This window comes from Oncorhynchus masou, chromosome 1 (genome assembly GCF_036934945.1).
Source record: "Oncorhynchus masou masou isolate Uvic2021 chromosome 1, UVic_Omas_1.1, whole genome shotgun sequence".
Taxonomy (NCBI): Eukaryota; Metazoa; Chordata; class Actinopteri; order Salmoniformes; family Salmonidae; genus Oncorhynchus; species Oncorhynchus masou.
In genome coordinates, this window is record NC_088212.1 from 73,595,145 (window position 1) to 73,610,882 (window position 15,738).

Consider the following 15,738-nt stretch of genomic DNA (forward strand, 5'->3'; position numbering starts at 1 on the left):
GATGAGAGAGGTCTGTAATTTTCATCATAGGTACACTTCAACTATGACAGACAAAATGAGAAGAAACAAATCCAGAAAATCACATTGTAGGATTTTTTATGAATTTATTTGCAAATTATGGTGGAAAGTAAGTATTTGGTCACCTACAAACAAGCAAGATTTCTGGCTCTCACAGACCTGTAACTTCTTCTTTAAGAGGCTCCTCTGTCCTCCACTCGTTACCTGTATTAATGGCACCTGTTTGAACGTGTTATCAGTATAAAAAACACCTGTCCACAACCTCAAACAGTCACACTTAAAACTCCACTATGGCCAAGACCAAAGAGCTGTCAAAGAACACCAGATAAAAAATTGTAGACATGCACCAGGCTGGGAAGACTTAATCTGCAATAGGTAAACAGCTTGGTTTGAAGAAATCAACTGTGGGAGCAATTATTAGGAAATGGAAGACATAAAAGACCACTGATAATCTCCCTCGATCTGGGGCTCCACGCAAGATCTCACCCGGTGGGGTCAAAATGATCACAAGAACGGTGAGCAAAAATCCCAGAACCACACGGGGGGACCGAGTGAATGACCTGCAGAGAGCTGGGACCAAAGTAACAAAACCTACCATCAGTAACACACTACGCCGCCAGGGACTCAAATCCTGCAGTGCCAGACGTGTCCCCCTGCTTAAGCCAGTACATGTCCAGGCCCATCTGAAGTTTGCCAGAGAGCATTTGGATGATCCAGAAGAAGATTGGGAGAATGTCATATGGTCAGATGAAACCAAAATCTAACTTTTTGGTAAAAACTCAACTCGTCGTGTTTGGAGGACAAAGAATGCTGAGTTGCATCCAAAGATCACCATACCTACTGTGAAGCATGGGGGTGGAAACATCACGCTTTGGGGCTGTTTTTCTGCAAAGGGACCAGGACGACTGATCCGTGTAAAGGAAAGAATGAATGGGGCCATGTATTGTGAGATTTTGAGTGAAAACCTCCTTCCATCAGCAAGGGCATTGAAGATGAAATGTGGCTGGGTCTTTCAGCATGACAATGATCCCAAACACACACTGCCCGGGCAACGAAAGAGTGGCTTCGTAAGAAGCATTTCAAGGTCCTGGAGTGGCCTAGCCAGTCTCCAGATCTCAACCCCATAGAAAATCTTTGGAGGGAGTTGAAAGTCCGTGTTGCCCAGCAACAGCCTCAAAACATCACTGCTCTAGAGGAGATCTGCATGGAGGAATGGTCTAAAATACCAGCAACAGTGTGTGAAAACCTTGTGAAAACTTACAGAAAACGTTTGACCTCTGTCATTGCCAACAAAGGGTATATAACAAAGTATTGAGATAAACTTGTTTTGTTATTGACCAAATACTCATTCATTAAAAATCCTACAATGTCATTTTCTGGATTTTTTTTCTTCTCATTTTGTCTGTCATAGTTGAAGTGTACCTATGATGAACATTACAGGCCTCTCTCATCTTTTTAAGTGGGAGAACTTGCACAATTGGTGGCTGACTAAATACTTTTTTGCCCCACTGTATGTGTAAGCCTCATTAAAGCAACACGTGTCGGTGTTCAACCTTAACATTTGCTCACAATACAACAGAGCAAATGAACCAGAATGACATTTACTCTGATGGGAGGCTTAAAAAAATAATCTGAAAGCCAGTGTGTTCAGTGTCTCAAAAACTGCAACATTGCTGGCTTTTTCATGCTCAACAGTTTCTCGTGTGTCTCAAGAATGGTCCACCACCCAAAGGGCATCTGTCCCGACTTCCACCGAAGTCGGCCCCTCTCCTTGTTCGGGCGACGTCACCGGCTTTCTAGCCATCGCCGCTACATTTATCCATTTGTTTTGTCTTGTTCCCTGCACACCTGGTTTTCATTCCCCAATCACACTACATGTATTTATTCCTCTGTTCCCCCTCATGTCTTTGTGTGAGATTGTTTCGTGTTACGTGTCTATGTTGGCGCACTTTACTGGTATGCATTTATTCCGTGTTTTATTTCACGAGGTATGTCATTGTGTTTATACAATATTATTGTGACTGTTTGCGCATTTGCACTTTTGCATTGGCTGGAGGTTTCGACGCAGTGGCTGTTGGTTTCTCCTGCCTTAATAAAGTGTGCGCCTATTCACAACTCTCTGCTCTCCTGCACCTGACTCCGCTGCCAGTACGCACGCCATTGACAGCATCCAGTCAACTTGACACAACTGTGGGAAGCGTTGGAGTCAACATGGGCCAGCATCACAGTGGAACGATTTTAACACCTTGCAATGTCAATGCCCCAACAAATTGAGGCTGTTCTGAGGGCAGAAGTGTGCAACTCAATATTGTTAATGTTTTGTACACTCAGTGTCAGTGAGAGAGAGATGCCAGACAGACAACTGAGTTCTGGGACAGGGAAAGCATTATCTTGCAGCCAAAAGGCTCACAATGAGACAGGAAGAGGCACATGGCCAGCATCGCTCCAAGGGCCAGCATATCAACTCCAATCTCATGGAGGTGTCATTGGCCTCAGTTATTATTGAGCACTCAAGGTTAAGGAATGGAAGATGGGTGAGACAAAAGTAGATGCTTCTGCATAGACCATCTTGTATGCATACAACCCAGTCTATTTAGCACATTTTGTTTAAAACATTTAAAATGCAAAATTAGAGTAAAAATGTTTCTCAATTTTATATGGGCTAGCTTACTTATCAATATCAATTAAATGCGTAATTGATAGCCCACGTCATTAAATATTTGGCATGTGGTCAAATGAAGATGCGGAAATAAGATTAGGCTCCACCAAACTTGAATAGGCCTTCATAAAATAACAATTATTCGATGTTCTACAACACTAGGGACCGCTGGTGAGCCATGTCAGTCATGTTTCTACGGGTGGACGTGAGCGGTGAGTAAATCAACTTTTCGTATTGGCTATAACAGTCCTATGGCGAATACAGATTGAGTGTTAAAATTAACAGGCTCAAATAATCGGGGATGAACCAACGTTAATCACACAAAAAATGTGAAGATGGTAGGCTACAGCATGTGCGCGCGAGAAAAGGCAACCGTTTCTCACCCACGACCCCCAATTAATTTTCCACATGCAGTTGAGAGTCACTGACAACCTGTCGCCCACCAGCCTGACTACCAACCAGACCAGGCTGAGACTACACATCTACAGACACCTATTCGCACATTTCCAGTTTTGGTTAATTATGAGGCCACAAAGGCACACACATTTCCATGTCTCTTTTTGTGGTGAATCAATCCCTCTCTCGACCCCTCAATATTAGCCATCTGAGACGGTTTCTGGAATTCTCAAAGGACATGCTTATGAAATGAAGGGATAATAGTGATTGAGGTGAGGATAAGGATGGTAATTGTAGACTAACACCTAACTTGGTCGAACGAGGAGCGTACAATTTGGTGACGAGGAAATCCCTTTAAAAAATTGGCAACATTAAATTGTACGGTTCCATCAACTGGCGGGAACCATAGCCCGAACACGGATTTTGACTCCAGCTCGAGTACTTTGCACTGACTGCTGTCACGTCACCCCGCCCGTCTCCTCCCTGCAATCTTATTGCGACCATCCCTTTTGAGCGCATCTGAACTGGAGAGAGAGCGAGAGAAAAAAAGGAGAGAGCGAGAGAGATCCTAAATAGATTCAGGCACCAACATTACCTACCTGCTCGAACGCGTCCACGCGCACTCGCTGAGTAGCAAGTCAATATAAGGCAGAAATAAAAAGCAAAATTGGAATTGGAGTTTTCAACACGAAGGCTATTCCTTAAAAATTTAAATAGAAGAATACAGCTTTACTGAAAAAAGCAACAGCCATGCATCTAAACAGAGAAGAAGGGAACAGCAAAGGTGAGATAAAGACCTCAATTTATATTTTCCATGCCAGACTGTCTGTCTCCCTTTTAGGCTAGTTTGTTTGAGGCTCTTGTGTTGGTTCAAAAACGCCCTTGAGTATGATTTGTTGGTCTCAAGTAATGATGCTGGGAGTCATCGCCAAAACACAAGCAGCATGTTATTGCTGATTTTACTAGTGGCATCTCTATCAGCATGCATAGCCCATGATGTTGTTTACTCGTAACATTCCTTGTCATGTGCCTGGATGACATTCAACGGCTACATCATCGTTCATAGACCGCACCAAAGGCAATTGTGTAGATGGAATGACTACAATAAAGGCTGGCAGCATGGAGACTCGGGTGTAAGATGAAGATGCTTGTGCACTTGTTGTTCTCTCAGTATTGTTAACGTTAGCCTACATGCCCGAGTGTCACCGGTTTTCACGTCAGGTAAACTGAGCAACAAAGCACACAAGGTCACCTCATGTCCTATCATGTCAACGGGTGTTTGTGCCCCTGTCTGAAAGGGGAAGAGCATATTGTGTGTGTGTGTGTGTGTGTGTGTGTGTGTGTGTGTGTGTGTGTGTGTGTGTGTGTGTGTGTGTGTGTGTGTGTGTGTGTGTGTGTGTGTGTGTGTGTGTGTGTGTGGGAGGGAGGGAGGGGGCACCTATTTAAGAAATGTATCCCACGTGCATCGGGGGCGTGACATGGAGAAGTAGTGGCCCTCTTCCCGCCCCTAAGTGTCACCCCTGGTGGCCAGCAGTAGGCTGCACACCTTGACAGCAAACACCTGCTGCTCAGGGAGAGAAATATGTGAACTGAATGATCCTCTGTGAAGACTGTCAGTGAAACGTGAAATGGCTGAAAACAGCTTTATTCATTCATGGACTCATTATGGCAGTGTAAAATGCACTTCCAATAAATCACCCAGTTCCAATAAATATTATTGTCTGTAGTCTTAATAATATAAGAAGGCCTAGTTCTATAAACACTGTGTCCCTTTGAACATCCCTTTTGTGACAGATCACTTGCAAAATAGGCCAATATATTGAGGGTCATTTGTTGAGAGGATGGTGTCTGGAACAAGTGGGTTTCCGAACACTATACTCTATAAAATGACCTAAATCTATCCACATAATATAGCAAAAGCAAATTGCAAACTTTTATGAACACAGAAAATGTGAGATTTGTTCATTTTCCATCATCCATTCTAGAATTACTGGCTTATTTACTTTTTCACCAAGTCTTCCAAAAAGTTCCTACACTACATGGCCAAAAATATGTGGACACCTGTTCGTCAAACATATCATTCCAAAGTCATGGGAATTCATCGGGATTTGGTCCCCCCCTTTGCTGCCCTAACAGCCTTCACTCTTCTGGGAAGGCTTTCCACTAGATGTTGGAACATTGCTGTAGGAACTTGCTTCCATTCAGACACAAGAGCATTAGTGAGGTCGGCACTGATGTTGGGCGATTAGGCAAGTCTGTGTTCCAATTCATCCCAAAGGTGTTCGATGGTGATGAGTTCAGGGTACTGGGCAGGCCAGTCAAGTTCTTCCACACCGATCTCGACAAACCATTTCTGTATGAACCTCGCTTTGTGCAGGGATGCATTGTCATGCTGAAACAGGAAAGGTCCTTCCCCAAACTGTTGCCACAAAGTTGGAAGCACAAAATAATCTAGAATGTCATTGTATGTTGCACCGTTAAGATTTCCCCTCACTGGAACTAAGGTGCCTAGCCCGATCCATGAAAAACAGTCCCAGACCATTATTCCTCATCCACCAAACTTTACAGTTGGCACTATGCATTGGGGCAGGTAGCATCTCCTGGCATCCGCCAAACCCAGATTTGTCCATCGGAGTGCCAGATGGTGAAGCGTAATTCATTACTTCAGAGAACGCATTTCCACTGCTCCCGAGTCCAATGGCGGAGAGCTTTACACCACTCCAGCCGACACTTGGCATTGCGTATAGTGATCTTAGACTTGTGTGCAGCTGCTCGGCCATGGAAACCCATTTCATGAAGCTCCCGATAAACAGTCTTGTGCTGACGTGGCTTCCAGAGGCAGTTTGGAACTCAGTAGTGAGTGTTGTAACTGAGGACAGACAATTTTATGCGCTACGCGCTTTAGCACTCGGCAGTCCTGAGCTTGTGTGGCCTATTATTAGTGTATGAATTATGATGCCATGATAGGTGCCTGCATTAGAGATCGACCGATTAATCGGAATCGCCGATTAATTAGGGCCGATTTCAAGTTTTCATAACAATTGGAAATTGGTATTTCTGGACACCGATTTGGCTGATTTAAAAAACATTTTTGAACACCTTTATTTAATCTTTATTTAACTAGGCAAGTCAGTTAAGAACACATTCTTATTGTTGTTCCAATGTGTACCTAACCATAAATATCAATGCCTTTCTTAAAATCAATACACAGAAGTATATATTTTTAAACCTGCATATTTAGCTCAAATAAATCCAGGTTAGCAGGCAATATTAACCAGGTGAAATTGTGTCACTTCTCTTGCGTTCATTGCACGCAGAGTCAGGGTATATGCAACAGTTTAGGCCGCCTAATTTGCCAGCATTTTATGTATTTATGACATAACATTGAAGGTTGTGCAATGTAACAGAAATATTTAGACTTATGGATGCCACCCGTTAGATAAAATATGGAACGTTTCTGTATTTCACTGAAAGAATAAACGTTTTGTTTTCGAAATGATAGTTTCCGGATTCGACCATATTAATGACCTAAGGCTCGTATTTCTGTGTGTTATTATGTTATAATTAAGTCTATGATTTGATAGAGCAGTCTGACTGAGCGATGGTAGGCAGCAGCAGGCTCATAAGCATTCATTCAAACAGCACTTTCTTGCATTTTGTCAGCAGCTCTGCTGTTTATGTCTTCAAGCCTATCAACTCCCGATATTAGGCTGGTGTAACCGATGTGAAATGGCTAGCTAGTTAGTGGGGTGCACGCTAATAGCGTTTCAAACGTCACTCGCTCTGAGACTTGGAGTGGTTGTTCCCTTTGCTCTGCAAGGGCTGCGGCTTTTGTGGAGCGATGGGTAACGCTGCTTCGAGGGTGGCTGTTGTCGTTGTGTTCCTGGTTCGAGCCCAGGTAGGAGCGAGGAGAGGGACGGAAGCTATACTGTTACACTGGCAATGCTAAAGTGCCTATAAGAACATCCAATAGTCAAAGGTATATGAAATACAAATCATATAGAGAGAAATAGTCCTATAATAACTACAACCTAAAACTTCTTACCTGGGAATATTGAAGACTCATGTTAAAAGGAACCACCAGCTTTCATATGTTCTCATGTTCTGAGCAAGGAACTTAAACGTTAGCTTTCTTACATGGCACATATTGCACTTTTACTTTCTTCTCCAACACTTTGTTTTGGCATTATTTAAACCAAATTGAACATGTTTCATTTTATTTGAGGCTAAATTGATTTTTATTGATTTTATATTAAGTTAAAATAAGTGTTCATTCAGTATTGTTGTAATTGTCATTATTACAAAAAAGTCTGATTAATCGGTATTGGCTTTTTGGTCCTCCAATAATCGGTGTTGGTATCGGCGTTGAAAAATCATAATCGGTCGACCTCTACCCTGTATCCCGTGTACTGTGTTGTAATTTTTATGTCCTAGGCATGTAAGTGCAGTATATTGAGATGTGTGAATTACAACAGTAAAAATGACACCCTCATTAAAATGACAATTGAACAGGTAAAGGGGTATGCTAGATAACCTATGCAGAAAAATATACATATTTTTTTATTTAGAAGTAGGCATAATGATTAAGACTCAGATTGTGTGAAAAAGCTTTGTCAGGTGTTTGAAATACTTTGTGCCCCTGGCAGCTTTGGGCAGAATCTAACTATTTCATTACAGGGATAAGTGTAGGCAGCTTTTCCTCTCCTCACAAGGCCACTGGCACTGCAGTGGATGTGTGAAAATACACATAGTCATGGAATGCTCTGTCTCCCCTTCCCTGTCTCGGGTGGGGCGAAAGGTCTATATTAGACAAGTGTTTTACTGGCAGGTTTCATGGATGGTTGTTGGCATAATTCATGTTTGCCTATAGATGTATCATAATATATTTTCCAACTGTATGATTCTATCTATAACAAGTGGAGAAAAGAACAACATGACACAGGTAGGCCTGAATATCATGAACAGTCAAATAATCTTTTTTTAAGTTGATTAATTTTAGCACAATTCTGTCAAATTGCACCACACACTGGATGGCCAATATGACAGTTAGATGATGGTGTGTTTATTGCACAGCAATCCTTTCCAATACAGATGTCTGTCCCTCCGTTATTAGTATATCACATACATCCAAAATGTTGGCTTTCACAGAGGACTACAAGGCTGTGGAATCCAGAATGTCCAGCATGTCTTAATTCCACTCTGGAATGGTTTCCACCAATCCATCTCCCAGCAGGGAATCTATTTCCCATCAGGAATGGTTCCCTGACAGGCAGCCTGTGCTGTGCTGTGGGGGGATCCCTGCAGTGGCAGTTGATCTGACATCGGCACACACTGGAGCTATTGACTCTGGTTAATCTCAGCCCTAGGTAAAGATTAGACAACATCTGAGCCCTAACTCGCTTATCAGACAACAGCAATAACTACATGTAGTCTTGAATTCTTCAACCGCCACAACCAATGGCCTTTCCGTGGAAAAGCAGTTTTAGGGGGTTGTAGGTTTTGGTCAGTGGGGTTAGGTGGAAGCTCAACACGGTGATAAATATTTTCTGATGAAATTCCTATCATTATTTATAGAGGTCACAAAGCCAAGGAAAAAAGTATAGAAGGTTTCTCAGTGATTTCAGAATCTTGAGCCTGGTTGCGGCCAAAATCTAAACATACCATTAATAATGCTATGATAAATGTCATATTAATGGTATACAGTTGAAGTCGGAAGTTTACATACACCTTAGCCAAATACATTTAAATTCAATTTTTCACAATTCCTGACATTTAATCCTAGTAACAAAATCCCTGTCTTAGGTCAGTTAGGATCACCACTTTATTTTAAGAATGTGAAATGTCAGAATAATAATAGAGAGTGATTTATTTCAGCTTTTATTTCTTTCATCACATTCCCAGTGGGTCAGAAGTTTACATACACTCAATTAATATTTGGTAGCATTGCTTTTAAATTGTTTAACTTTGGTCAAATGTTTTGGGTAGCCTTCCACAAGCTTCCCACAATACGTTGGGTGAATTTTAGCCCATTCCATCTGACAGAGCTGGTGTAACTGAGTCAGGTTTGTAGGCCTCAATGCTCGCACACGCTTTTTCAGTTCTGCCCTGTCACGTTCGTTATAGCGTTGAGACCAAGGTGCAGCGTGATAAGAATACATTGTCTTTAATGACACGAAGAAACTTAAACAAACTTACAAAAACAACAAAACGAACGGGAAGCTATAATAATAGTGCTGACACAGGCAACTAAACATAGACATACAAAACACCTAGACCAGTAAACAACCCCATAAACATACAAAAACCCTAGACAGGACAAAAACACAACAAGCCACCCCTTGTCACACCCTGACCTAACCAAAATAATAAAGAAAACAAAGATAACTAAGGTCAGGGCGTGACGCCACTAGACTGATGGTCGAGTCTGGAGTGAGTGGCGCCTCTGGACTGATGGGCGGCTCTGGTGCCTCAGGACAGGCGGAATACTCTGGCAGCGCCGCACAGGTGGGAGACTCTGGCAGCGCCGGACAGGTGGGAGACACTGGCAGCGCCGGACAGGAGGGAGACTCTGGCAGAGTCTCCCTCCAGTCCGGATCTGCCAGAGTCTCCCTCCAGTCCGGATCTGCCAGAGTCTCCCTCCAGTCCGGATCTGCCAGTCTCCCTTCAGTCCGGATCTGCCAGAGTATATTAATCTCTAGGAGACAGAACGCGTCTCCTTCCTGAGCGTACTATTGTTTGTACAGATGAACGTGGTACCTTCCGGCATTTGAAAATTGCTCTCAAGGGTCAACCATACTTGTGGAGGTCTACAATTTCTTTTCTGAGGTCTTGGCTGATTTCTTTTGATTTTCCCATGATATCAAGCAAAGAGGCACTGAGTTTGAAGGTAGGCCTTGAAATACATTCACAGGTACACCTCCAATTGACTCAAATTATGTCAATTAGCCTACCAGAATCTTCTAAAGCCATGACATAATTTTCTGGAATTTTCCAAGCTGTATAAAGGCACAGTCAACTTAGTGTATGTAAACTTCTGACCCACTGGAATTGTGATACAGTGAAATAATCTGTCTGTAAACAATTGTTGGAAAAATTACTTGTGTCATGCACAAAGTAGATGTCCTAACCGACTTGCTAAAATTCTAGTTTGTTTACAAGACATTTGTGGAGTGGATGAAAAACGAGTTTTAATGACTCCAGCATAAGTATGTAAACATCCGACTTCAACTGTATGTAAAATGTTATGTAATTGATGGAGGGTTTATTACCTTTATCCATCCTGTTTATTAGTATTCCTGCAGGGTGGCTCTGTCATAGCAGAGCAATAATCCAAACACTGGAAGAAGGTCAGAGGTATTGTGTTAGATGTCAGGACGTTTATCTAACGTGTTCAGGTCTCCCATGTTAGATAAGTTAGATCAGGGTAATATTTCTTCACTGGAAAACAAACTGCCATTCCTTTCAAAGCATTGTGGTCATTATGCATATACAATACATGAATTATCAGCTTAGATCTAGCTACGTTCACAAAGTCTGTGTTTTTGGACATGGACTACTCACATAACCGCCTGTACTGCAGATACACTCCATGCCCTTTTTATGACCTTTACCTGATGCGTTCTAGTGTGGATGGAATCTGTGATAGCTTGGCTGCAGGGTGTCTGTAATGTCTGTCTAGTGCGCCTTGTCTCATGTGGGCTGGATCGTTGATAGTGGAGGACAGTGAAATGGTTTCACTCTACTGTGTCTTTAGTGATCTGGGAGTTTGCCATGGCATCGCTCTAGTTCTATCATCTGTTCTGTGGATAAGAGATGTGCTGGGAGATTGTAGCACCATGACTCTGTCAGGGCCAGACACAGAGGAGAGACGGTGAGGGAGGGAGACAGTAGGCATGGAGGGAGGGAGGGAGGGAGGGAGACAGTAGGCATGGAGGGAGGGAGACAGTAGGGAAGGAGGGAGGGAGGGAGACAGTAGGCATGGAGGGAGGGAGACAGTAGGGAAGGAGGGAGACAGTAGGCATGGAGGGGGGAGGGAGACAGTAGGCATGGAGGGAGGGAGACAGTAGGCATGGAGGGAGGGAGGGAGAGAGTAGGCATGGAGGGAGGGAGGGAGACAGTAGGCATGGAGGGAGGGAGACAGTAGGCTTTGAGGGAGGGAGACAGTAGGCATGGAGGGAGGGAGCGAGACAGTAGGCATGGAGGGAGGGAGACAGTAGGCATGGAGGGAGGGAGACAGTAGGGAAGGAGGGATTGAGACAGTAGGCATGGAGGGAGGGAGGGAGAAGGTATGCATGGAGGGAGGGAGACAGTAGGCATGGAGGGAGGGAGGGAGACAGTAGGCATGTAGGGAGGGAGGGAGACAGTAGGGAAGGAGGGAGGGAGGGGACAAACGGGGAGAAGGATGCACACACATTGGTCAGTCATGCTGAGGAGCTTTTTCCATCCCAGCAGTTTGTAAATGTCTGAGGTAATTGCCTATTAATACTAGTATCCAGATCCATTGTCAAATGTCTTGTTAATATTACATTTCTTAAAAGGAGAAATAATGAGCTCCAATCATCTGACTTATCAGTGCTTTATATGAGGAGAGGGAGGAGGAGCTGAAAAGAGGGAGAGTAGAGAGAGATGGAGGGAGGGAGGGAGGGAGGGAAAAGCAGCTATTAATCAGGTGCTGGCAATAATAGCCATCTGAAATGAATGTATTTTTATCCAGTGGTGGTATAACTCTGGTGTGTAATGGGGGGAAGGCACAGAGATCAGTTCCTTTCACTATCATACATACACAGCGAGTACAGAGACTGGAATGCAGGATTGGAGAAGATGTGGTTCTGTTTGTTTTTACACAAAAGGCAAAGATGAGACAGAAAGATGGGAAATCAGACTGGTAAATATATAAAGAAAGTGAGACTTGTGATACTAGGGCAATGTGATTTGAGAGAGACAGAAAGTGAGAAAAGCATGGATGGGAAGCATGGCATGGAATGGTGTTTTGCCTGGGTCAGACATTGTCCCACACAGCCTCAGTAAACCGTCACATTGATTAACCAAGACGGAGCCTGACTTGGATTGAAGGGAATTTAGATTCAAGAGGAAAGGAGAGAGGTATGCGTGTGTGTTCGTGCGTGTGTGTAAGTGGGTAAATTAGGATGGGCGTATGCTTACACACGTGTGTCTCTACTATTACATAACACTCTCTGGTTCACTAGAGATGGTGGTGTCTCTACTGTTACATAACACTCTGGTTCACTAGAGCCGGTGGTGTCTCTACTGTTACATAACACTCTGGTTCACTAGAGACGGTGGTGTCTCTACTGTTACATAACACTCTGGTTCACTAGAGCCGGTGGTGTCTCTACTGTTACATAACACTCTGGTTCACTAGAACCGGTGGTGTCTCTACTGTTACATAACACTCTGGTTCACTAGAGCCGGTGGTGTCTCTACTGTTACATAACACTCTGGTTCACTAGAACCGGTGGTGTCTCTACTGTTACATAACACTCTGGTTCACTAGAACTGGTGGTGTCTCTACTGTTACATAACACTCTGGTTCACTAGAGACTGTGGTATCTCTACTGTTACATAACACTCTGGTTCACTAGAACCGGTAGTGTCTCTACTGTTACATAACACTCTGGTTCACTAGAGATGGTGGTGTCTCTACTGTTACATAACACTCTGGTTCACTAGAGATGGTGGTGTCTCTACTGTTACATAACACTGGTTCACTAGAGACGGTGGTATCTCTACTGTTACATAACACTCTGGTTCACTAGAACCGGTGGTGTCTCTACTGTTACATAACACTGGTTCACTAGAGACGGTGGTGTCTCTACTGTTACATAACACTCTGGTTCACTAGAGACGGTAGTGTCTCTACTGTTACATAACACTCTGGTTCACTAGAGACGGTGGTGTCTCTACTGTTACATAACACTCTGGTTCACTAGAGCCGGTGGTGTCTCTACTGTTACATAACACTCTGGTTCACTAGAACCGGTGGTGTCTCTACTGTTACATAACACTCTGGTTCACTAGAACCGGTGGTGTCTCTACTGTTACATAACACTCTGGTTCACTAGAGCCGGTGGTGTCTCTACTGTTACATAACACTCTGGTTCACGAGAGATGGTGGTGTCTCTACTGTTGCATAACACTCTGGTTCACAAGAGACGGTGGTGTCTCTACTGTTACATAACACTCTGGTTCACTAGAGACAGTGGTGTCTCTACTGTTGCATAACACTCTGGTTCACTAGAGATGGTGGTGTCTCTACTGTTGCATAACACTCTGGTTCACTAGAGACGGTGGTGTCTCTACTGTTACATAACACTCTGGTTCACTAGAGACGGTGTTGTCTCTACTGTTACATAACACTCTGGTTCAATAGAGACGGTGGTGTCTCTACTGTTGCATAACACTCTGGTTCACTAGAGCCGGTGGTGTCTCTACTGTTACATAACACTCTGGTTCACTAGAGACGGTGGTGTCTCTACTGTTACATAACACTCTGGTTCACTAGAACCGGTGGTGTCTCTACTGTTACATAACACTCTGGTTCACTAGAACCGGTGGTGTCTCTACTGTTACATAACACTCTGGTTCACTAGAGCCGGTGGTGTCTCTACTGTTACATAACACTCTGGTTCACGAGAGATGGTGGTGTCTCTACTGTTGCATAACACTCTGGTTCACAAGAGACGGTGGTGTCTCTACTGTTACATAACACTCTGGTTCACTAGAGACAGTGGTGTCTCTACTGTTGCATAACACTCTGGTTCACTAGAGATGGTGGTGTCTCTACTGTTGCATAACACTCTGGTTCACTAGAGACGGTGGTGTCTCTACTGTTACATAACACTCTGGTTCACTAGAGACGGTGTTGTCTCTACTGTTACATAACACTCTGGTTCACTAGAGACAGTGGTGTCTCTACTGTTGCATAACACTCTGGTTCACTAGAGATGGTGGTGTCTCTTATGTGCACGACTCAAGTCACCATCTCTCCTCTCTTCCCCCAGTGACCCTCTTGTCCTCAGCTCGGGCTCTCCTGCTTGCTCTTTCCCTTGCCACCACTGCCTCCCTGTCTTCTTGTCTAATGATTATCCACAAGTAGATGCATACATTCAGGCAGAGCACCAGGAAGGGAAGAGGTAATGATGAAATCTGGTGAGGCCCAGGCAAGAAACTCTCTCTCAGCAGCAAGTGTTTGTTGAGAATGATATAAGCGGAAAAAAAGGTTTATGGAGATAGATGGAAAATGAGAATTGGAGATAGAGGGAGGGAGAGGGGGTCAGTACTCTGAGAGATCATCTAGGCTATGCCTCTCAGAAGTGAGTGCTTTTAAAGAGGCAGAAAAGAGAGAGAATGTATGCCTTTTAATCAGTGAGCTCATTGAAGGCGTGGTGGTTCCCAGAGACTACATGGACAGTAAAATAGAGCGAGTAAGAAGGGAATGAGAGAGGGAAATGGGAGTGATGCATTGTTTTCTTTCTATTTATAAATGTTCTTAGCTCCATTTGTTTTGGATGTTGATAATGGTAATAGACTGCATTTATGTGTATTTTACTGTATCAGACCAAATCAAAATGTATTGGTTGAGTACACAGATTTTAAGTTGTTATCGCAGGTACAGCGAAATGCTTATGTTTCTAGCTCCAACAGTGCAGTAATATCTAGCAATACAATAATAAAGACATAATCCCCAAAGTAAAAAAAAAAATTTGATTCAGAAATATCAGACAAGCAATGTTAGTGTCCGGAATATACAGTTTGTTATGTACTTGAGTGAAGACCCAAAAGCGGTTTTAACAGAAAACAGAGTTCTTTAATGAAAAACAGGAATGGCATAAATCCTCTTCCAACGTTGACAATGGAACAAAAAGAACGTAGTATAGTGCAGGATGCACCTGCCAGGCAGACTCCGACAGGATAGGACAAGGTGGAAGCAAACGAGACGACAGCTTGCTTCTGGCATCAAAAACACAAACAAGAATCAGACACTGAAAGTAGCAGGAACAGAGAGAGAAATAGAGACCTAATCAGAGGGGGAAGAGAGAACAGGTGGGAAAGAGTGCATGAGCTAGTTAGGGGAGATGTAGAACAGCTGAAGAATGAGAGACAGAGAAGGTAACCTAAAAAGACCAGCAGAGAGAGACAGAGTGAAGAGAAAGGACAGGAACAGACATAACAAGACATGACACAGTTGAAGTCGGAAGTTTACATACACTTTAGCCAAATACATTTAATCTCAGTTTTTCACAATTCCTGACATTTAATCCAAGAAAAAAATACCCTGTTTTATGTCAGTTAGATCACCACTTTATTATAAGAATTTGAAATGTCAGAATAATAGTAGAGAGAATGATTTATTTACGTTTTTCTTTCTTCACACTCCCAGTGGGTCAGAAGTTTACATACACTCAATTAGTATTGGTAGCATTGCCTTTAAATTGTGTAACTTAGGTCAAACATTTCAGGTAGCCTTCCACAAGCTTCCCGCAATAAGTTGGGTAAATGTTGGCCCATTTCTCCTGTCAGAGCTGGTGTAACTGAGTCAGGTTTGCAGGCCTCCTTGCTCACACACGCGTTTTCAGTCCTGCCCACACATTGTCTATGGGATTGAGGTCAGGGCTTTGTGATGGCCACTCCAATACCTTGACTTT

General features: G+C 43.3%; 1 protein-coding gene across 3 annotated transcripts in view; it reads left to right on the forward strand.

Moving 5' to 3' along the window:
* Positions 1-3,602: 3,602 nt before the first annotated feature.
* The window catches only part of LOC135550338 (synaptotagmin-7-like), a 110,165-nt gene continuing 98,029 nt past the window's right edge, over positions 3,603-15,738 (forward strand). For all 3 annotated transcript variants that reach the window (XM_064981051.1, XM_064981032.1, XM_064981042.1), the window contains exon 1: positions 3,603-3,857. In XM_064981051.1, the coding sequence (XP_064837123.1) occupies positions 3,824-3,857 (34 nt within the window). In that variant the 5' untranslated portion in view covers positions 3,603-3,823. The remainder of the gene's footprint in view (positions 3,858-15,738) is intronic.